Raw genomic sequence first — 24,942 nt, 5'->3', positions numbered from 1 at the left:
CTTAGATACAGTGTCAGTTCACATCAGTTTATGTAGCTTAGATACAGTGTCAGGTCACATCAGTTTATGTAGCTTAGATACAATGTTAGCTCTCAGCAGTTTATGTAGCTTAGATACAGTGTCAGTTCATGGCAGTTTATGTAGCTTAGATACAGTGTCAGGTCACATCAGTTTATGTAGCTTAGATACAGTGTCAGTTCTCAGCAGTTTATGTAGCTTAGATACAGTGTCAGTTCTCAGCAGTTTATGTAGCTTAGATACAATGTCAGTTCATGTAGCTTAGATACAGTATCAGTTCATGGCAGTTTATGTAGCTTAGATACAGTGTCAGGTCACATCAGTTTATGTAGCTTAGATACAGTGTCAGTTCACATCAGTTTATGTAGCTTAGATACAGTGTCAGTTCACATCAGTTTATGTAGCTTAGATACAGTGTCAGTTCTCAGCAGTTTATGTAGCTTAGATACAGTGTCAGTTCACATCAGTTTATGTAGCTTAGATACAGTGTCAGATCTCAGCAGTTTATGTAGCTTAGATACAGTGTCAGTTCTCAGCAGTTTATGTAGCTTAGATACAGTGTCAGTTCTCAGCAGTTTATGTAGCTTAGATACAATGTCAGTTCACGTCAGTTTATGTAGCTTAGATAAAGTGTCAGTTCACTTCAGTTTATGTAGCTTAGATACAGTGTCAGTTCACATCAGTTTATGTAGCTTAGATACAGTGTCAGTTCTCAGCAGTTTATGTAGCTTTAGATACAGTGTAAGTTCACATCAGTTTATGTAGCTTTAGATACAGTGTCAGTTCACGGCAGTTTATGTAGCTTAGATACAGTGTCAGGTCACATCAGTTTATGTAGCTTAGATACAGTGTCAGTTCACATCAGTTTATGTAGCTTAGATACAGTGTCAGTTCACGGCAGTTTATGTAGCTTAGATACAGTGTCAGTTCACATCAGTTTATGTAGCTTAGATACAACGTCAGCTCTCAGCAGTTTATGTAGCTTAGATACAGTGTCAGTTCACGGCAGTTTATGTAGCTTAGATACAGTGTCAGTTCACATCAGTTTATGTAGCTTAGATACAATGTCAGCTCTCAGCAGTTTATGTAGCTTAGATACAGTGTCAGGTCACGGCAGTTTATATAGCTTAGATACAGTGTCAGTTCACATCAGTTTATGTAGCTTAGATACAATGTCAGCTCTCAGCAGTTTATGTAGCTTAGATACAATGTCAGTTCTCAGCAGTTTATGTAGCTTAGATACAATGTCAGTTCTCAGCAGTTTATGTAGCTTAGATACAGTGTCAGTTCACACCAGTTTATGTAGCTTAGATACAGTGTCAGTTCACACCAGTTTATGTAGCTTAGATACAGTGTCAGTTCACATCAGTTTATGTAGCTTAGATACAATGTCAGCTCTCAGCAGTTTATGTAGCTTAGATACAGTGTCAGTTCTCAGCAGTTTATGTAGCTTAGATACAGTGTCAGTTCACACCAGTTTATGTAGCTTAGATACAGTGTCAGTTCACACCAGTTTATGTAGCTTAGATACAGTGTCAGTTCACACCAGTTTATGTAGCTTAGATACAGTGTCAGTTCACACCAGTTGATGTAGCTTAGATACAGTGTCAGTTCACACCAGTTTATGTAGCTTAGATACAGTGTCAGTTCACATCAGTTTATGTAGCTTAGATACAGTGTCAGTTCTCAGCAGTTTATGTAGCTTTAGATACAGTGTAAGTTCACATCAGTTTATGTAGCTTTAGATACAGTGTCAGTTCATGGCAGTTTATGTAGCTTAGATACAGTGTCAGGTCACATCAGTTTATGTAGCTTAGATACAGTGTCAGTTCACATCAGTTTATGTAGCTTAGATACAGTGTCAGTTCTCAGCAGTTTATGTAGCTTAGATACAGTGTCAGTTCTCAGCAGTTTATGTAGCTTAGATACAATGTCAGTTCATGTAGCTTAGATACAGTGTCAGTTCTCAGCAGTTTATGTAGCTTAGATACAGTGTCAGTTCACGGCAGTTTATGTAGCTTAGATACAGTGTCAGTTCACATCAGTTTATGTAGCTTAGATACAATGTCAGCTCTCAGCAGTTTATGTAGCTTAGATACAGTGTCAGGTCACATCAGTTTATGTAGCTTAGATACAATGTCAGTTCTCAGCAGTTTATGTAGCTTAGATGCAGTGTCAGTTCACACCAGTTTATGTAGCTTAGATACAGTGTCAGTTCACACCAGTTTATGTAGCTTAGATACAGTGTCAGTTCACATCAGTTTATGTAGCTTAGATACAATGTCAGCTCTCAGCAGTTTATGTAGCTTAGATACAGTGTCAGTTCTCAGCAGTTTATGTAGCTTAGATACAGTGTCAGTTCACACCAGTTTATGTAGCTTAGATACAGTGTCAGTTCACACCAGTTTATGTAGCTTAGATACAGTGTCAGTTCACACCAGTTTATGTAGCTTAGATACAGTGTCAGTTCACACCAGTTGATGTAGCTTAGATACAGTGTCAGTTCACACCAGTTTATGTAGCTTAGATACAGTGTCAGTTCACATCAGTTTATGTAGCTTAGATACAGTGTCAGTTCTCAGCAGTTTATGTAGCTTTAGATACAGTGTAAGTTCACATCAGTTTATGTAGCTTTAGATACAGTGTCAGTTCATGGCAGTTTATGTAGCTTAGATACAGTGTCAGTTCACATCAGTTTATGTAGCTTAGATACAGTGTCAGTTCTCAGCAGTTTATGTAGCTTAGATACAGTGTCAGTTCTCAGCAGTTTATGTAGCTTAGATACAATGTCAGTTCATGTAGCTTAGATACAGTATCAGTTCATGGCAGTTTATGTAGCTTAGATACAGTGTCAGGTCACATCAGTTTATGTAGCTTAGATACAGTGTCAGTTCACATCAGTTTATGTAGCTTAGATACAGTGTCAGTTCACATCAGTTTATGTAGCTTAGATACAGTGTCAGTTCTCAGCAGTTTATGTAGCTTAGATACAGTGTCAGTTCACGGCAGTTTATGTAGCTTAGATACAGTGTCAGTTCACATCAGTTTATGTAGCTTAGATACAATGTCAGCTCTCAGCAGTTTATGTAGCTTAGATACAGTGTCAGGTCACATCAGTTTATGTAGCTTAGATACAATGTCAGTTCATGTAGCTTAGATACAGTATCAGTTCATGGCAGTTTATGTAGCTTAGATACAGTGTCAGGTCACATCAGTTTATGTAGCTTAGATACAGTGTCAGTTCACACCAGTTTATGTAGCTTAGATACAGTGTCAGTTCACATCAGTTTATGTAGCTTAGATACAATGTCAGCTCTCAGCAGTTTATGTAGCTTAGATACAGTGTCAGTTCACATCAGTTTATGTAGCTTAGATACAATGTCAGCTCTCAGCAGTTTATGTAGCTTAGATACAGTGTCAGGTCACATCAGTTTATGTAGCTTAGATACAATGTCAGTTCTCAGCAGTTTATGTAGCTTAGATACAGTGTCAGTTCACACCAGTTTATGTAGCTTAGATACAGTGTCAGTTCACACCAGTTTATGTAGCTTAGATACAGTGTCAGTTCACATCAGTTTATGTAGCTTAGATACAATGTCAGCTCTCAGCAGTTTATGTAGCTTAGATACAGTGTCAGTTCTCAGCAGTTTATGTAGCTTAGATACAGTGTCAGTTCACACCAGTTTATGTAGCTTAGATACAGTGTCAGTTCACACCAGTTTATGTAGCTTAGATACAGTGTCAGTTCACACCAGTTTATGTAGCTTAGATACAGTGTCAGTTCACACCAGTTTATGTAGCTTAGATATAGTGTCAGTTCACACCAGTTTATGTAGCTTAGATACAGTGTCAGTTCACATCAGTTTATGTAGCTTAGATACAGTGTCAGTTCACACCAGTTTATGTAGCTTAGATACAGTGTCAGTTCACACCAGTTTATGTAGCTTAGATACAGTGTCAGGTCACATCAGTTTATGTAGCTTAGATACGGAGCCAAGGCAGGAGGCTGTAGACAGGCAGCCAGCTCCATGTTCATCCATCAGCTCTGACTTTCCATTGTGTTATAGACTTTTGGCAGTGAAGCTGAGGCTGAAGGTGGCCGTTCTTCACGGCTCGGGTATGACCATAAAGGAGTAGCTGGTATGAATCTTTTTACTATGTGACTTGCCCCAGACTGCCCTCTGGTAAATCATGTGTGAATAAGAGCAGTCTGCTGATTAATGTATGCGGTCCTCTATCCCCATGTCTCACTTAGTGTAACGAGTCATTCACATGTATAATCCGTGTGAACAGACATACTTTAAGCAGCAACACGCAAACGCAGTATAAGCTACTTCTGTTTAAAGAATATAGATTTGGAGCCAAGGCAGAACAATATCTACAGGCCCACACGAGGGCTTGTTCGTGTTCACACACTACAATTTTGTTATGATTTTTCCACTAATTTTTCAAGGTTGAAAAATTATGTACTTTACAGTACCATCAAAGTGAATGAGATTTCTATAATCATTTCATGCTGCTTATTATTTCTTTGCGGATTTAAACCAAATGTTTCTTTAAATCTGCAGCATGTCAATTCTTACTGCAGTTTTGCAGCTTTTTTCACCCATTGAAATGAATAGGAAAAAATGTAAATAAAAACGCACCAAAAGCGCACGTAAAATGTGTCAAAAACGCTAATATTTTATGCAGCTTTTTTCCTTACAACAGAAAAATCTGAACACATACTCAATGGACCCATTGTGCAGTCTGCCCACTACCTTACAAAATAGACATACAGGGAGGACCAAAAAAAAGTTCTGAATGGCATCTAAACCAAAACTAAGGGGGACTTTATCAAACTCTTTATGTCAGAAAACTGGAGTTAAAAAGATGCATAAAAAAGGGTTACAACTTCTGGCTTTTTGGGGGACTGAGTGGAACAGACATGAGAGATTCACTATAATTTACGCCACAAAAGCGTCATAATCTCTGGCAGAAATGTACTCCAGTCCACAACTAGAGTACATTGTCTGATTCAGGGGCAGCTGAATGATGTGCTAAATTCACTATGAGGCTTACACCTGCTCATGTTGGCTCATGTTACTCCAGTAGACTTTCCAATGTCTGCTGCTTTCCCTCTTTAATGATTTGCATAATAGTAAATATATTATTACTGATAATACCAGTGTCAAAAGGAATCTGTCTCCAGGTTTTTGCCACTTAATCTGAGAGCAGCATAATCTAGCGACAAAAAGCAATATGCCACTTACTGGACAGATTGCTGTAGTTTTGATAAAATCACAGTTTTTTTCAGCAGAAGATTATGCTGCCATGTAATCATCCATATTCATGAGCTCTGTATAACCTCGCCTTCACCACTGATTGGCAACTTTTTGCCTATGCACAGTGCACACAGAACTCTTACCAATCAGTGGTGTGGGCAGAGCTCAATATTCAAAGGACTGGTAGAACTGAAATAGAAAATGTTGATTTTGTCAAAACTGCAGCAAGCAGCCCGATAAGTGATACATTGCTGGAATCAGGATCACTGCCTCTGCATCATTCTGCTCTCAGATGGGGTAGCAAAAACCTGACTCATTCAGCCAAAAGCCATCTAAGGCCTCTTTCAGACGTCCGGATATTTCCGGTACTGGAAAAACCAGTGTGGCAAACGTGTACCCCATCAGTATCACATGTACTGGCGCTTGGGACTCAGTGTACAGTTAGCGCTGTTCCCTCATCATTGCGATCAGCGCGAGCAAGAGACAGTGTTGAGAGTAGTATTCTGCTCCCGTTGTGTTCTGGTGTAAAAATAAGAATAAAATAAAAAAAAATCTTTGTACTCACCTGTCCTAAGTGTCCCCCGCTGTAATTCACCTGACCACTCACACCTAGGAGCTGGGGAGATTGACTCGCTCCAGTGAGCGGGCCCCTGAACTGTGCTGAGCTCACTGAGTGACAGGACACTGCTCATGAGCTCAGCGGAGATCAGGGGGTCGCTTGCTGCAGTGAGTCATTCTCCCCGGCTCCTCGGCATTTGTGGTCGCTTCAAGATAGGCGAGTATAAGGATTTTTTTTTTATTCTTATTTTTACCGGTTTTGAAGACATTGGCAGCAGACTACAACTCTTACCATTGTCCCTTGCTCACGCTGATCGCAGTGCAAGCAGAGGACAATGAGTGATCGCTTCAGAACCTGGCGCTTGGGAACAGCGCTAACTGTACCGCTGATTCCCAGGCGCCGGTACGGGTCACACCCTAATGTGTAGATGGTTTAGGTTACTATCACCACGTTTTGTACAGAGGCTTAATAGGGCACCACTGTAGGGTAGTGGGCTTTATAAAACTGCTGCATGCCTCCAACCATACAAAACTCCTCCTCACCACAGTCATACAGTTGGTTAGGATAGGGGACCCTTGTGCTACAGTAGATGGGTGGTAAATATGTGTTGCTAGAATACTCCTGGGAAGTCTGGAGATCATGTCGATCTGAGTATAAGGTCAGACCAGCAGTTCTACAACATTTGACAGTAGCCAGAAAGTAATAAAGAGCCAATAGACTTCACTCTAAATCAGCTATGAGAACCCCGGTGTCCATGTATGAGACAAAAGCAGACGAGAATTCCCAAGTAGCAGGTACGTGCAGGTGCAGACATTAAAGCAAACACATCCCATTGTTCAGCCATGTGAAAATGATCCTTGTTTTTACAATAACACGAGATTTTGAGGCGCTTTTCAGCTCCCTTTATTTATGGAGATTGTGTTTTCACAATATAGGACAATACATCAACCTTGTGTCCTCTGTCATTTCCATGTAGGCACTATAATTCTGTGTAGGGACTGCCTTTTATGTCCCAAAGGATGACGATATGAGTCATTGTCATCACTTTAATTTCTGCCATAAAGAAAGTAGCAGTCCTGTCTAGACATGCTGTCCACCTCTGATTTACACGATTCTCCGAGTTATTTAACTGGTGCCACATTAACGATTTCATAATAACATGCAATCCACCATACTAGGAAATTAATTAACTTGCTTTAAAAGGGTTATCCACTACTGGACAGCCCCAGCTTAATCAATTCAGGACCCCAATTAAAATAAACCAGTGTGTACTCACATCCCACAGCAGTGCTAGCGATGTGGCCACCGCTGTTCCCGGAGAGGGACATGACTTGTGCCACGTGCCGGCTGCAGCCAGTGAGCGGCCACTCATCAGCTGCTGCCTCTACTGCTTCCTCGGAGCATACGTCTCCTCTGACGGAATATTGAGAAGCTGCAGTTGACAAGCGGCCGCTCATTGACTACAGCCTGCACTCTGGGAACAGTGGCACCAATATCGTTGGAGGTGTGCATCCATTGTATTTAAAGGAGTTGTCTGGGACTTTAAAGAAGTTGTCCAGTACTTTATATTACCCCCCCCTCTCCCAACGTATTCCCCTGGGGCTCCTAAGGATTTTTGTAAATACCTTACATTGCTGTTTCTGCCTGCGAGCGGCGCTATCGGTGGCCGCTCACAGGCATCACGTGACCCCACGATGACATCACGACAAGTGAGGAGTGACTCAGCGCTGGGTGGCTGCTGGGTTGTGGGCGGGGTTACCCCTCGCGTCACACTCAGCATCCACCGCACGCTTTCCCAATGAATGGGGAGAGGCAGACCACGCGGTAGATGCTGGTTGTGATGCGGGGGGAAACCCCACCCACAGCCTGGCATCCACCATGGAACCAGGAAGACAAAGACCCCCGGCTGCTGCCAGCACTTGTCGTGACGTCAGCGGATGTCAGAGCCGGCTGCAGCTGGGGGTCACGTGATGGCTGTGAGCGGCCAGTGATAGCGCCGCTCACAGACATTATCTGCAACGTAAGCTAATTACAAAAATCCTTAGGTGCCCCGGGGGGATACATTGGGGGGGTAATATAAAGTAGTGTACAACCCCTTTAACATTGATGGCCCATCCTTAGGATAGTACATTAATGTGTGAACAGTGGAGGTGTGACACTTGGCACCCCCCACCAATCAACGGCGGTCGGAACAGCTCCGTCAACTGTATAGTGGCCGCGGCGGGGTACTGCACATCTGCCACCTATTCAAATTAATAGGCGGTGGATGTGCAATACCCAGCCATGGCCACTATGCCGTCAAACTATCCTGTGCAATTTGCAAGCCTTGGAAAACCCCTTTATTTTAATTGGCGTCATCCTGAATTAATTAAACTGAAGTTGTCCAGTAGTGGACAACCCCTTTAAATTCCATATAATTTGAGGTCAATATTCTGTTTCTTTGATTTAGCATCTCTAAAGGAAAGTTTAAAGGCTATGTTCATATTTGCAACCCTTTATATGCTATTATTAAAATGCATCCAAGATTCACATAGGAGCTGTACGCATAAAAAGAGAAAAAATGTCACATTAACTCACCAATACCCAGGGTGGGTCTTCCTTACACCGACACCAGTGTATCCGACTTGGAACAAAATGCAAAAAAAAAAGTGAAAAAATGTGATTTAAGGCGAGTTTGAGGCTATGTGCCCACGATGCAGAAATGAAGCGGAATTTGACACGTGTTTTTCGTGCGTTTTTGATGCGCGTTGCACATACGCAATTGCCTTGCGTTTTCTAATGCATTGAAGAAGGCAATTCCGCATGCGTAAACTCACAAATAATGGACATGCTGCGGATTTTTCCGCACATCAAAAACACTGCAGAAAATTCCTCAGCATGGGCATTGAAATTGCGGAATTTCATTGGGGACCATAGGGGAAGGATTACCAAGCGTTTCCCAAGCGTTTACGCTGCGAAAATTCCGCAGTATAAATGCTTGAAAAATGCATTGTGGGCACGGACCCTGATAACATGTCTGTGTCTCATTAGCTGCAATTAATGATAATAATCTTTTTATTTATATAGCGCCAACATATTCCGCAGTGCTTTGCAATTCAGACAATTGTTAGAAAATGAGTGGGAAAGGGAAATTGTAAACTGATAATTAAAATACTGAAATTCTTCAGGACATCTAAGATCTGAAGTTTAATAGTCTCAGCTTCACACCTTTTCCAAAGGGTGTTGTCTTTTAGTGTCAGCCAGGTCTTATCCTTCACTATATAAGGTGGAAACTAGATGGCTCCCCCTGGGGCTGTGCAGAGAGTGGCATGTATGGTAAAGGCAATTATATAACACTTAGGGTACACCAGCAAGATTACAGCTGGAATATATTCCTACTAATGCCAGTAATTATTGCATGGCATAACCCCAATAAGTCCCTGGCAGACGATGGGTGGTAACTAGCCAAGCATAAAAGTCCTTGCCCTGGAGCCAAAATAATGGACAGTGCACCCTCTGAGCAAAGTCCTACAGCCCCTGCCATTCACTTGATTTACGTTTCTGATGCTTACAAAGACATCTGCGCCATACTAATGGACAAACATGTAGCATTAAATAACCATGCTTCTTTCAGGGTATTAACTACCAATAAATGCAAGCTTATAATGTAATATATAGCGACGAACACTGTCTTTTATTAAAAGTAGGTGGTCAGACCTTTGCTATGATGTTCTAAAAACCAAAGGGGCACTGCGCTTGTATGGGGCTTCATTTTGGTGACCAATGGGCAAATAATCTCAGCAAGTCAGGCATGCAAACAAACATTTTGTCACATTGGGAACATTTTTACAGCAAAAAAAAAGTCCAATTATTGCAAAATAAAACCTTACAAGTGACTAAAATATGGGTTTCCAATACAATTAACATTCTTCTTATCTTTGGCCAATGGCTATCAGTTAAAATGGATTTTTTTTTCTTATTAGGAACCAGCACCCATCTGCTCTACACTGTGTGCAGAATTATTAGGCAAATGAGTATTTTGATCACATGATACTTTTTATACATGTTGTCCTACTCCAAGCTGCATAGGCTTGAGAGCCAACTACCAATTAAGTAAATCTGGTGATGTTCATCTCTGTAATGAGGAGGGGTGTTGACTAATGACATCTATACCCTATATAAGGTGTGCTTAATTATTAGGCAACTTCCTTTCCTTTGGCAAAATGGGTCAGAAGAGAGATTTGATGGGCTCTGAAAAGTCCAAAATTGTGAGATGTCTTGCAGAGGGATGCAGCAGTCTTGAAATTTCCAAACTTTTGAAGCGTGATCACCGAACAATCAAGCGTTTCATGGCAAATAGACAACAGGGTTGCAAAAAGGGTGTAGGCCAAAAAGACGGATTTTGGTAAGAACTTACCTGTAAAATCCTTTTCAGCGAAGGAAGGAAGGGAGACACAGACATTACTAGTGGGTAGGCGGAGCCCACACAGGATAGAACACCTCAGATTACAAAAAAGTGTTGACCGGCCCCTCCAGCTTGGGCTCCTCCTACTCCAGCTCTCCAGTCCGTACACAAGTTAAGGAAGAGCAATTAACACCAGCGGAGCAACACAACCCCTTCTGAAAAACTCAGAAAAAAGCAAGAAGACAGGTTATGCATATAACAGAAAAAACCACACAGTCCCAGGTACTACTCACTGGACCTGACCACTGCGATGAGCTGGCAATGCTGGAACAGAGCCCTAGCGCGCCGACCCCAGCCCAGATAACCGCCATCAGAGAGGGATCGCGCCGCATCTGAAAACACAACAACACACTTCTGCCATGGGAGGGAGCTGTGTCTCCCTTCCTTCCTTCGCTGAAAAGGATTTTACAGGTAAGTTCTTACCAAAATCCGTCTTTCAGCAGCAGAATGGAAGGAAGGGAGACACAGACATTACTAGTGGGACGTCCCAAAGCAGTCCAGAAATTAAGGGTGGGAAAAAAACAACAGAGGCAGATTCCCAACAACTTAGATAAATGCGCAACCAGCGCTAAACACAAGTTAAAGAGATAACCTAAACTACAGCCGCCTGCAGGACCCTACGTCCTAAGGCCGCATCAGCGGAAGCACTGACGTCCACCTTATAAAACTTTGTAAAAGTGTGGACGGAGCGCCAGGTAGCCGCCCGGCAGAGTTGAGCTGCCGAGGCCCCTTGATGAAAAGCCCACGATGAACCCACAGCTCTCATGGAGTGAGCTCTAATCTTAATTGGGCAAGGCTCGCCCTTAAGTCGGTAAGCCTCTAAAATGGCCGACCGAATCCATCGAGCTATAGTGTCCTTGGAAGCTCGTTGACCACGACGACGACCTGCTGGAATCACAAAAAGTGAGTCCGACTTCCGAAAACCTTGAGTAATAGACAAATAGAACTTTAACGCCCGCACTAAATCCAATGTGTGCAAGGCCCGTTCCTTCGCATTCCTCGGTTCTGGACAGAGCGAGGGCAACACAATATCCTGGTTAACATGAAATTGTGACACCACCTTAGGTAGAAAGTCGCCCCGTGTGCGAAGCGCTACGCGATCCGGGTGAAACTCCAGAAAAGGAGGCGAGCAAGAAAGAGCCGCCAACTCAGAAACCCTTCTCAAAGAGGTGACCGCCACCAGGAAGGCAACCTTCCAGAAAAGCAATGAAAGGCTAACAGAGTCCATAGGCTCAAAAGGCCCATGTTGAAGAGCCTCCAAGACAAGATTGAGCCTCCAAGGAGTCACAAGTGCCTTCCGTGACGGAAACTGCGAAAAAGGAACGTACGTCCCTACGTGAGGCGATAGCCTTCCGAAACAGCAAGGATAGAGCGGAAACCTGACCCTTCAGGGTGCTAACTGCCAAACCCTTGTCCAGCCCATACTGCAAAAAGGCCAACAAATTGGGAATGGAAAAAATCCTGGGGTTCCTTGAAGAACCCGAACACCACGAGAAGAAGGCTTCCCAAGTCTTGTGATAAATCCTAGTGGTAGCAGGACCTCTGGCCGCTCGCAGAGTGGCAATGACTTCGGCTGAAAATCCTTGACGGGTCAAGATTTCGGTCTCAAGAGCCACGCCGTCAAACGCAGAGACTTCAGGTCCGGATGACGAATGGGCCCTTGGGTTAACAGGTCCGGGCGAAGTGGAAGTGGAAGCGGAGGCGCTGCCAGAAGCGACACCAGCGTTGAGAACCACGTCCTCCTTGGCCAATCTGGGGCCACCAACATAGCCGAGACTCTCTCCAGTTTGATCCGACATAACACCAGAGGAAGTAAGGATATCGGCGGAAACACATAGATCAGCTCGAATTGGTCCCACGGAGCCACTAGAGCATCCACCGCCACAGCCTCCGGGTCCTTGTACCTGGACATGAACGTCGGTAACCTGGCGTTGAACCTGGATGCCATCAAATCCACTTGGGGAGTTCCCCAACGGGAGCACAGCAATGCAAAAACTTCCGGATGAAGACTCCATTCTCCGGGATCCACCTTCTCGCGACTGAGGAAGTCCGCCGTGATATTCTGAACTCCTGGGATGTGAATCGCGGAGATGGCTGGAACCCTGGCCTCGGCCCATACCATGATCCGAGAGACCTCCATCATGAGCCTGGAGCTCCTCGTCCCACCTTGATGGTTGATATACGCGGCCGCCGTCGCGTTGTCTGTCTGCACTCGGACTGGCAGACCGCTTAAAGGGACCGTCCAGTGTTGGAGGCAAAGGAAAATCGCCCTCAACTCCAGGATGTTGATTGGCAGGACAGACTCTTCTGACGACCATACTCCCTGAACCCAGAGATCGTTCCAGACCCCCCCCAGCCCGTCAGACTGGCAACGGTGGTTATGACCGACCACCGCGGAAGGAGGAAAGACTTCCCCTGGGATAACGCTTCTGGATGTAACCACCATCCTAGATACTCTCGCACCCTGTGTGAGATGATGACACTGCGATCCAGCGAAGCCTGCGATCGATCCCAACGGGTCAGAATGAGCATTTGGAGACCCCTGGAATGAAATTGAGCAAACGGGAACGCCTCCATTGACGCCACCATCAAACCCAGAAGGCGCATACACCTTCGAAGGGACATTGCTGTCGAAGACTTCATCACCCGTACATGTTGACGAAGACTTGCTTGCTTGTCCGGAGGCAAGGACACCACTGCCCGTACCGTGTCGAAGTGCATCCCCAAAAACAGGATAGACTGCGACGGTTCCAGAGATGACTTCTTCCAATTGACTAGCCATCCGAAGTCCTCCAGGAGCTGAAGGGATAGGTTGCGAGCCCTCACCGCCTCCTCCTCTGTGGACGCCACAATCAAAAGGTCGTCCAGGTAGGGAAGAATTGTAACCCCCTGCCTTCGAAGGATCGCCATGAGAGGTGCCAGAATTTTTGTAAAAACTCTGGGCGCTGAGGCCAACCCGAATGGCAGGGCCACAAACTGGTAATGGTCCTGACCTATGGCAAAACGTATGAAGCGCTGGTGCGCCCTTCCGATGGGAATATGCAAATAAGAGTCGCGAATGTCGATTGACACTAAAAAAATTGTTCTGCGACAGAGCCGCCACAACCGAGCGAAGCGACTCCATGCGGAATTTCCGGGTCCGGACATGCAGATTCAATTTTTTGAGATCCAGAATGGGGCGAAATTTGTCCTCCTTTTTGGGGACCACAAAGAGGTTGGAGTAAAACCCCCTTCCCCAGTCCTCCGGCGGAACCGGCACCACCACACCATTCTGCAGAAGGGAATCGACCTCCCGCCGTAGAGCGGCAGCTAGCTCGGGCTCTGACGGAATGCAAGATTGGCAAAATCTGTCCGGGGGTCGAGAAAGAAACTCTATGAAATAGCCTGGCGACACAACCCGCGTCACCCAGGCGTTTGAAACGTGGGACGCCCAAGTCGACTCGAATTGGAGCAGGCGACCCCCCACTCGAGGACCCTCGAGTGAGACCCTGGCGTCAGTCCGCCTTAGCGGGCTTTTTGTCAGCTTCCTGTTTGTCTTGACGGAAGTTCTGTTTCCAGGGAGTGCGGGATTTCGGAGAGGTCTTTTTTCCTGAAAACGAGGGACGACCCGATCCCCAAGAGGCCTGACCGAACGGGCCGCCGACTACTACCAGCACTAGACTTGCCAGACGCAGAAGCCACAGCTCTTCGCTGCGGTAAGGCCGTTTCTTTTGTCTTGGCCTTAGCAATCAGTTCCGTGAGGTCAGACCCAAACAGCTGACCACCCTTGTAAGCTAAACACAGCAAACCTTGCTTGGAAACCGCGTCTCCGGTCCACTGCTTAAGCCACAGTGCTCTTCTGACTGTGACAGCCGAGGATTGCGCCCTGGACAGCAGTGACGTAGTATCCAGAACTGCATCTCTGCCATATCGCGCTGCCTCTTCCAACAACCTGAAAAGCCCTTCTACCTCGGATAGCGGGGATCCATCTTGCCACGCCGTCCGTAGGCGGTCCAACCACCTCAGGGAAGCTTCACCAGCACACATGGCTCCTAACGCTGCTCTGAATCCATGACCCGCGGCCTCGTAGATGGATTTAGCCGCCATCTCCGTTTTTCTATCTAGCGGATCCTGCAGACTCGCCTTCCCTTTAACAGGAAGTAATGAAGATTTGCTAAGCTGGGATAAAGGGACATCCACTTCAGGAGAAGGAATCCAATTAGCAATCGACTCCGTAGAACACGGATACAGTGCCTCAAAAAACCGTGTCCCCTGAAAACGTTTATCCGGACACAAGCGTTCCTTCTCCACCGCCCCATCAAGTTCATCCAGAGATGGTAACGTTGACCGCGACCTATGCGACTCCTGAAACAGCCGGGCCGACTTACCAGGGCGTCTAGTTACCTCCTCCGGTAACTGTAACGCCTCCCTCATAGCTCCAATAAAAGCATCCACACGGCCCAAAAGAGAGGCAGAGCGCCCCTGCCGACCCTCTTTATCCGAATCGGACATCTCCCCAGCAGAGCTTGAAGGGGAACCCTCCATATCAGAGATCTCCGAGTCGCTGCGCGGGGAGGACAGTACCGGCCTGTGGCGCTTCCTGCCATGAGAAGACAGTTGGGATCTAGCTGACACCCAATGACCTAGAAGGTCAGACAGGCTATCAATAGAACGAGTGAGAGCCTCCATTTTAACATCACTGAGCCCCCGACCTGCGCTACACTTGACGCCGTCGAGGACTCCTGCGAGTCAGATACGCGAGACTGATCCTGTAGCGGACCTGGGAGACGGTCCGCGCCTCCTGGACCTTGATCTGACATGCCCTCACACAGTATATAGCAGGCTTAAACCTGTCAGTAACTAGGACCGTGTGGCTTCTAAAAGGAAAGAAACGAGCGTTGACGGGTTAAAGCTCTTAAAGAGAGAGCTACCCCAGCTGTCCCCCAATTAAGGGTTAACCGCCTACCAGGGGGTTAATGCAGCAGACTCCCCACAACCTCTGCTAAATGAAAGAGGTGTGCGAGTCCCAGACAAAAAAACCTCTATATGAGGTAGTAGCTGCAGGGCAGCACAGTCTGCCACCTAATTGTGCCGCAGAAAGGTGCCCTGCGCTGTGGGGGTGAGGAGGTTAAGCTTCTGCCCTGACAGGCAGAAGCGACTCACCCAGCTGGCCGCTGTGCAGTGTTCCTTCGGTTCTGACGGGAGGAGAGGAGAGTGAGGAGCCGGAGGAGGCCGTCAGCAATGGCCGCCGCGCAGTGAGAGAGAGAAGCCGGAAGGGGAGGGACAGGAGAAAGCGCGCGCTCAGAGCGCTACCTGCCCGCGAAAAGACCGGGAAGGCGCGAAGCCACGCCCCCCCCGCCGGCATTCAAAAAAGCGCGCGACTCCTCCGCTCCTGCCCCGCTTCACATGTCCTGCAGGGATCCACCTGCGGACAAAAAGCACAGTCACTAACAGTATACATGTAACAGCGGCCGCCGCAGCAGCCGCTGAAGCACTCAAACACATTTACCAATGCTGAGTACTCACCCAGCTGAGCGCCACAGGGACCCCTAGGGATTTGTGGCGCTGTGGCCCTTAGCTTCCCCCCAGGGCGGAGCGCGCAGGGACCCCAATGGCGCTGTTTGCGTCTCCACTGGGAAGCGTCCCTCATCCCCGGGGCCGGCAGGGTTCTGCAGGGACCACCATAAAGGGTATACAGATCCGCCAGGGGAGAGGTGGGGGTCCAGCAGCGCTGAGACCCCTGAGACCTCTAGACCATGGGGGGTCCAAGTGTCCGTCCGATAAAAATAAAAAATTTTCTGAGGAGCTGCTCCCGCAGCGACTATCCTCTGCGACCTCAAATTGTAGACTGGGGAGCTGGAGTAGGAGGAGCCCAAGCTGCAGGGGCCGATCAACACTTTTTTGTAATCTGAGGTGTTCTATCCTGTGTGGGCTCCGCCTACCCACTAGTAATGTCTGTGTCTCCCTTCCTTCCATTCTGCTGCTGAAAAGGTGCAAAATAACTGCCCATGAATTCAGGAAAATCAAGCGTGAAGCTGCCAAGATGCCATTCGCCACCAGTTTTGCCATATTTCAGAGCTGCAACGTTACTGGAGTATCAAAAAGCACAAGGTGTGCGATACTCCAGGACATGGCCAAGGTAAGGAAGGCTGAAAAACGACCACCTTTGAACAAGAAACATAAGATAAAACGTCAAGAATGGGCCAAGAAATATCTTAAGACTTATTTTTCAAAGGTTTTATGGACTGATGAAGTGAGAGTGACTCTTGATGGGCCAGATGGATGGGCCAGAGGCTGGATCAGTAAAGGGCAGAGAGCTCCACTCCGACTCAGACGACAGCAAGGTGGAGGTGGGGTACTGGTATGGGATGGTATCATCAAAGATGAACTTGTGGGACCTTTTCGGGTTGAGGATGGAGTGAAGCTCAACTCCCAGACCTACTGCCAGTTTCTGGAAGACAACTTCTTCAAGCAGTGGTACAGGAAAAAGTCGGTATCGTTCAAGAAAAACATGATTTTCATGCCGGACAATGCTCCATCACATGCATCCAACTACTGCACAGCGTGGCTGGCCAGAAAAGGTCTAAAAGAAGAAAAAATAATGACATGGCCCCCTTGTTCACCTGATCTGAACCCCATAGAGAACCTATGGTCCATCATAAAATGTGAGATCTACAGGGAGGGAAAACAGTACACCTCTCGGAACAGTGTCTGGGAGGCTGTGGTGACTGCTGCACGCAATGTTGATCGAAAACAGATCAAGCAACTGACAGAATCTATGGATGGAAGGCTGTTGAGTGTCATCATAAAGAAAGGTGGCTATATTGATCACTCATTTTTTTGGTTTTTGTTTTTGCATGTCAGAAATGTTTATTTCTAAATTTTGTGCACTGATATTGGTTTACCTGGTGAAAATAAACAAGTGAGATTGGATTATATTTGGTTTTTATTAAGTTGCCTAATAATTCTGCACAGTAATAGTTACCTGCACAAACAGATATCCTCCTAAGATAGCCAAATCTAAAAAAAAACACTCCAACTTCCAAAAATATTAAGCTTGGATATTTATGAGTCTTTTGGGTTGATTGAGAACATAGTTGTTGATCAATAATAAAAATAATCCTCTAAAATACAACTTGCCTAATAATTCTGCACACAGTGTATACAAAGGTGAGCCATAAAATCCTCAGCATCATTAAAGGTTTACAACCTCTACTGCTAAAGTCATTTGGCTTTTCTTCCCCTTTTTCCCTATGTAAACACCTTCCATAAAAAGCTTCTTGATTATGGAGATGCTCTGGGGAAGGATCACAGAAGGTGATAGATCTTAATTCATTTTAACACCTACTAGCCATTGCAGAGTAGTATTACTACTGTCTTTATACAGTTGACCTTACACTATGCAATGTTGCTGCCTGGAGGTGTCTCGCCAACCATACAAGCAATATGCCACCCACCATCTTTTAGTATCTAGCACATAATCTCTTAGTAAAATGTTCCCTGAGTAAGAAATGCTCCTTTGACCCAGATCCATGGGATGTAGGATCATGGATTGAATTAGGAGTATGCCTGACCTGGCAACCCAACAAGGCACCATACACATCTACATAGGGTTCCGCAGCAAAAAATCGAAATAGGCAATCGAGCTCCCAACCCACCGTCCCCCTATGCCAGCATACAAGGGACTGGTGCTGTTTATAGCACATTATTTCCTTGCAGGATAAAACAATGTGGCGTGATGTTTGGCCCGGTGTTCACCTTAATAATACTGCAAAGTATATGAAAATAGGACAACCTTTCCTGGGCCAATGTATAACAAGATCAGCGACAACTTAAAGGGAATCTGTCAGTATTATCAATCCCCCAAAGCCGTTTATGTGGGCATGCAGGTCATATTATACTGATAATAAAATAATACCTTGATATTGTTCCGATGTCTTATTCTAGAGTAATCCACAGTTTTCGTAATATGTAAATTAGTTAGCATCTATAGGCTGGACACTGATCTGCAGGAGAATCTTCCTTCAGAGCTTATTTTAAATGAAAGGGGCGTTTCCAGTGTATGACAGCTAATGACTGACAGTCCGCTCTCCTGATCTACATGTCTCACACTGATAACGCCCATAGATTCTTAAGGAGATCTATGTCCTGCCCATAGATCTTAACAGCTCATTTACATATCAAGAAAAACTTAGATTTCTCTGGAATAAGACATTGGATTGCAGATATCAAGGTATCATTATATTTCTATGACCTACATGCACATATAGATGGCTTATGAGTGTAGATCCAACTGACAGATTCCCTTTAAACATGTGCCCACTATCTCCAGAAGCCCCAAAACATTTCTTCAGTCTATGGCCATTTACTGTCTGCCACCTTGATATATTTTTTTTAAGGAGGACCTATAACTGGATTTTTTCTAATTTTATAGTACCTCCTACTATTAGTGCTGCTCCACTGCTTCTGGAACAGTTTTTATTATTTCTTCTGTGCAAATCTGCCCCAAAACTACATCTTCTGGTAATAAAGATACAATTTCTCCCTTCAGCCACCTGGGTGTATACCACAGAACTTTTCTGTGGGTGCGACTTTTCTCCCCTCTGATGCTGGCCAATCAAAACATGGCTGAGCCCACAGACAAGTTCTGTGGTATACACCCAGATGGCTGAAGGGAAAATATCCATCTTTATTAGGGGCCATAACTTTGGAACGAAGAGGGACAAAAGAAAAGAGAAACTGTTCCAGAATCAGTGGAGCGGCACTAATTAGAGGATGTACTAAGTTTAAATTAGAAAAATCCAGTGAGAGATCTGCTTCAAGTGAGATTTTTTTTGTATTATATGTTCCTTATGTATCATTATCTTAATAATTAAGGATTATCCACTTTGCTATAAGTAAAATAGTACTACGTTAGAAACCTTTATCCAAGATCCGCTGATTTTAAACCAACCTCAATATTTTGAAAAAAATGCAAGTGCCTGCGCCGCAGTCATTTCCTCCAGGTTTATTTCCATTGTCATCCTTGGAATTTACAGAGTACCCACAAGCAATTGTGACATTGTAAAGATAAAGTGTGCTTCCTTCTCATTCCCCTGCTCACCTGCATAGTGGAGCTGGTATATATTGCCATTCCCGTAACCAAATTGATACCACTCCATTTCCCATCAGAAAAAGGAGGGGGATGGGCAACAAAAGACCGGAACCAAATGACTAAGCAGATAGGATGTTATGGCGGAATAAAAACCACCATAGCTTGTGAGACGTGAGCTCCAGAAACCCCTATACTGCACTTTACTTGGACTCTTATGAATGGGTCAATAGGAAATACATGTTAGTGTCTGAAATACATACAATACGTCCATTCATTTAGAAGCCAGCTTAGTTACTTCAAACAGATGTGATGACATAATGCACGGGACTGAATTGACTGAGGGCTTTAGTGTGTAATTCAGACATATTAGATTCAGCTCACTTTAATCACTTGTCACGTTCACATAAAAAATGAATATCTTGTTTTGGCTTCGGATTTATGGGGTCCATCACTAAATTTCCGACTTACACGTTGTATAGCAGCCAACATTTGCACAAAATCAGTCTCATTTCCAATGTGATTTTATGCTGGAAAACTATTATTTTTTGGCCCCATGCTTTGCTGTCACCTATTCCTTGTAGCTCTATACTCTTGGTCATTTTCGGGTGCCCTAAAAGCCAACACTGAGTAATTACCAAATTCAAAAAAATATAAAAAAAATAAAATAAATGGCTTTAAAATCTATAGTTGAACTAAGTGGTGGCTTAGAAACGTGACAGAAATCTATGGGAATCCTATGGTTCGTTTTAGATTTATCTGGTCAAATACTTTTTGTATAGCTCATGTGGATGTTACTTTCCCCTGTGCAGAATGTGACAAGCTCCGCAGGGATGGATATCGAAGCTCACAGTACTACTCCCAAGGACCAACATTCACATCATCTCCAGACATGGTTTGCACAAATTATCAAGACGACGATGATGAGCAAAGTCAAAAGGTAACTTCATTTTCATCTTTCCCATAAGAAGAAAAGCGGGTTCCAATGCCATTGTTATACATGCTGATAGACTCTTTCATCAAAGAAGCCTGAAGCCTGACTACATGCTGCCTCTTGCCCTATTATAGGATAATCCTATTAGTTACCTTTTATTGTTACTGATTGATTTTCTTTGAAGAGCTTTCATAGGTTACAGAAGGATGTTTGGTGCACCTGTGCCACCCGGGTCACAGCTCCACCAAGACCACTCTGGCAGAGAATGGACAAACAATGGGAGAATAGGAAAGAATAAGACAAGACGAGTAGATGTAGTCAACATTTTATGAAAGAAGCAGCAATGAGTTCTGTATATATTAACCAGCATACACCTAATACAACCTTTTAGGATTTCTTTGTTCCATTAGGAGCCTCCACTGCTGATTACTTAAAATGTGTAAGAAAAATTGAGGCAGGGAAATGACAGACCCCATAAGAAGTCAAAAGTATCCGTCAGGCACTGTTAGGTCTGGCACAGAGGAGACTTCGTATTTCAACAGATGTATCATAAGGGGATAGTTTAGTAATAATTTCCAAATCAGAGTGACCTGTAATGAATAATGGGTCATGGGGTTAATCTGCAGGTTAATAGTGTTCTGACACCATGCAGCATCGGCACTGAGAGCCCCACTGCCGGGAGGAAATTAACTTTACTTTCCCCAGCAGCATTCAGCTTCCAGTCAGAGGAGTGGCGCCAAGACGGTTTCAGTCACTGCTCAATGTATGGAGCGCAACGGCTGTAACTACGCCCTGGCACTGATTGACAGCAGGCTCAGCATTAGACCTGGATTTCAGTCAGTGCCAGGGGTATGGTTGCAGCCACAGCTCGACTGAAAATGTGCCGGCACCACTCCTATGACTGGAAGCCAAATGGTACTGGGGGAATAAAGTTAAAGGGGTATTCCCATCTCCAAGATCCTATCCCAATATGTAGTAGGAATAATAATAATAATAATAATAATAATATTATTATTATTATTAGCAAATACCTCCAATTAGAAATGTAGTATAGTATTTTTGATTCGCTATGTCTCTTTCCTCATGTGCAGGCATTGCAGGACCTTAGGTATCCATGGTTACGTCCACTGGTAAAGTGACAGCTAGCTGCTAGTGGTCGTAAGCATGGATACCTAAGGTCCTGTATTGTCTGCACATGAGGTAAGTAGCATAGTGAATCAAAAATACTATACTACATTTCTAATTGGAAATATTTGCTAATATTATTATTATTATTATTACACCTACTACATATTGGGATAGGATCTTGGAGATGGGAATACCCCTTTAATTTCCTCCCGGCAGTGGGGCTCTCAGTGCGGGCACCGGAGAGGTTCAGAATGCTATTAACCTGCAGAATAACTCCATATTTGCAGGTTAATAGCGTTATTTTACATGACAGGTTCCCTTTAAGCTGATTTCAGTTTTCTGTTTCACATATTATAAAGCAATAGCTTGGGCACAGTAGGGCAACTTGAAGCTTGTGGCCCCAATGCAGAATTGCCAATAGGGCACTTAACTATAATCAGTCTTCAATAATATTAGTGTTTTCCTATTGTAATCTTTTGGGTTCCTCTAGGCTCAGGTACGCCTGCACCCACTATAATTGCGCCTGCGTGGGCCGCTTTATTTTTCTATATTTCTGCATTTTCTCTGCCATCTATCAGCTCCTGTATACAGAATGCTGGCAGCGTATATGCTGAGCTCACTCAGGATTTTGACCATTTATTAAATTAACCATCAAAATCATGAGCTCGTTATCTGTCAAATGTTTATATCAGTTTCACTTTTTCATTTATTTGTTGTCCCCCCCCCCCCCCACAACTTTTCTGTATGATCTATGCACTAATAATCTGTATACCTGCAGATCAGTAGATTAAAGCAGGGCCGGGACAAGGTACAGTATTTTGGTGACCTAGGCAGATGAGGCTAAAGGTGCCCCTCCATTCCCCTGCACATACATCGCATACAGCCCCCCACACTATCCCCATATATACCCCCTATATATGTAGAGGGACCACATGTAGAAATAGATACATAGTACCCAGCAGTATAATATACCCATTGTATCTGGACCACATAGATCTGTATACACATAGTAACCAGCAGTCCATAGTATATGCTCCCTGTATCCTGTACCTAAGGCCACATTCAGTATTTGGTCAGTATTTTACATCAGTATTTGTAAGCCAAAGCCAGGAGTGGAACAATCAGAGGAAAAGTATAATAGAAACACGTCACCACTTCTGGATTTATCACCCACTCCTGGTTTTGGCTTACAGATACTGAGGTAAAAAACTGATCAAATACTGAACGTGTGAACGTGGCCTAATACTTGGTACCCGGCAGTATATACCCTCTATACTTGGGGCAACATGTAGCCATGTACAAATAGTACCTAGCAATATCCCTATCCCTGGGACCACATATTGACGTGTATACATAGTATTTATTTAACAGGATATAACCACTGAACTGGGACCACAGTAGAGTATGTACGGTAACCCTTGTACCTTGACCACAGTATAGCAGTATTTTCCCTTTGTACTTTACCTGGACCTAGTGGCGTTATTGTGTCTTTTGAGCCCCAGTGCAAAATTTGGACCTGCTCCTCCGTACACTGCCACAACCACCAGCATGTTGGCCCCCATAAAAATTAATAAAGAATATAAATATAATAGAAAAAAACATCTTTGTAAATACGGAAACAAGTTAATTTCCTAAGTAATACTTCTAAAGAATTACCAAGTTATCACAATACTGTTACGAAACAAAACCCATTATACAGAGAACAATGTTACCAGTAATACCAGTATGCAATAGCAAAATAAAGCTGCCAAACTATGACCATATATCACCACCACATAGTGTCTGAATATAGCCAAAATCCTGTTACTGAACAAAATACACTATACCAAGGCCAACATACCGATTATATCACATACAAGGGGCAAATAGTGCCACACCATGCCCATATATTACTAGTACATAGAGTGGTGACAAAGTAATACAGTGTTTTTGTAATCATCAGTATGGCGGTAACTAATACCGATTTACCGCCATAGAGTGACCTTATAATGGAAGATACCACAGGAGCACTGCAGACCATATCAATGTAAACCCTACAGGAAAATTCAGTGACATCTTCAATAACAGGCAGTGTAAACTGATAACAGGTATAATAAACACCATCATGTCACAGTGCAGGGATAATAAATGCCATGATGTCATAGTACAGGGATAGCAGACACAGTGATGTCACTATAAAGGGATAATACATACCATGATGTCACAGTACAGGGATCATACACACTGTGATGTCACTATATAGGGATAATAAACACAATGATGTTCACAGTACAGGGATAATAAATGCCATGATGTCACAGTACAGGGATAATAAGCACAATGATGTCACAGTACAGGGGTAATAAACACAGTGATGTCACAGTACAGGGATAATAAATGCCATGATGTCAAAGTACAGGGATAATAAATGCCATGATGTCACAGTACAGGGATAGTAGACACAGTGATGTCACCATATAGGGATAATACACAAAGTGATGTCACAGTACAGGGATAACACACAGTGATGTCACCATATAGGGATAATACACAAAGTGATGTCACAGTACAGGAATCATACACACTGTGATGTCACCATATAGGGATAATACATTGCAATGTTACAATACAGGGATAATAAATACAGTGATGTCACAGTACAGGGATAATACAAAGTGATGTCACAATACAGGGATCATAAACCCACAATGATGTCACAGTACAGGGATCATAAACACCCTGATATCACAGTACAGGGATAATACACAAAGTGATGTCACAGGACAGGGATCATACACACCGTGATGTCACAGTACAGAGATAATAAACACAGCACTGTTGCGGTAAATGGTAATAAAGACAGTGATGTTACAATATGCGATAATATACAGAGTGATATCACAGTACACGGATAATAAACACTGTGATGTCACAGTATAAGGATTATAAACATTGCGACGTCACAGTACAGGGATAATACACACAGCAATGTGCAGTATATGGAGAATATGCATAGTAATGCTTCACAGCATTAAAAGGAAAAAACAACCCCGCATCTTACCTGTCCCTACTTCCACGATGGGCAGCATGGTGATCCTCCTCCTTCTCCAGGTGTAGGTGATGTCATTGCACTGCCTGCGAGGGGACACCAATGTCCTCTTCAGCTGGGGACCTTTAATAGGACGGCATCTTGCATATCTAGTTGAAAATAGTACTGGCCCTAAAACCTTGTTATGCTCAGAGTGCACTCACGATTACTGTTGAGCGAATTTGTTCGGCATTTCAAATTCTTGTTCGGGGTTCCGACTTGTTCACGCCAAAAAAATTGGCTCCGCCCACGAACATCCCTGATTTGCCACGCTGTCACACAGATGACATCTGCGTGACAGCATGGCAAATCAGGGATGTTCATGGGCGGAGCCGATTTTTTGGCGTGAACAAGTCAGAACCCCGAACATGAATTTGAAATGCCGAACAAATTCTCTCAACACTACTCACGATCAGTGACTGCCAGTGTTCAGGCAGATCAGAGAGCAATGTCAATGA

The 24,942-nt window shown here is 44.2% G+C and overlaps 1 protein-coding gene across 6 annotated transcripts in view; it reads left to right on the top strand.

The window, feature by feature from the left end:
• NHSL1 (NHS like 1) overlaps nt 1-24,942 on the top strand; it is a 228,286-nt gene that overhangs the window by 167,378 nt on the left and 35,966 nt on the right. For all 6 annotated transcript variants that reach the window (XM_073671331.1, XM_073671329.1, XM_073671334.1 and 3 more), the window contains exon 3: nt 20,168-20,295. In XM_073671331.1, coding sequence (XP_073527432.1) covers nt 20,168-20,295 — 128 coding nt within the window. The remainder of the gene's footprint in view (nt 1-20,167; nt 20,296-24,942) is intronic.

Source organism: Phyllobates terribilis, unplaced genomic scaffold (assembly GCF_046119375.1).
Source record: "Phyllobates terribilis strain yellow unplaced genomic scaffold, ASM4611937v1 Scaffold_3__8_contigs__length_932513732, whole genome shotgun sequence".
NCBI classification, from domain to species: domain Eukaryota; kingdom Metazoa; phylum Chordata; class Amphibia; order Anura; family Dendrobatidae; genus Phyllobates; species Phyllobates terribilis.
The sequence above is the reverse complement of the archived record's forward strand: the minus strand, read 5'-3'. Positions and strand labels throughout refer to the sequence as shown.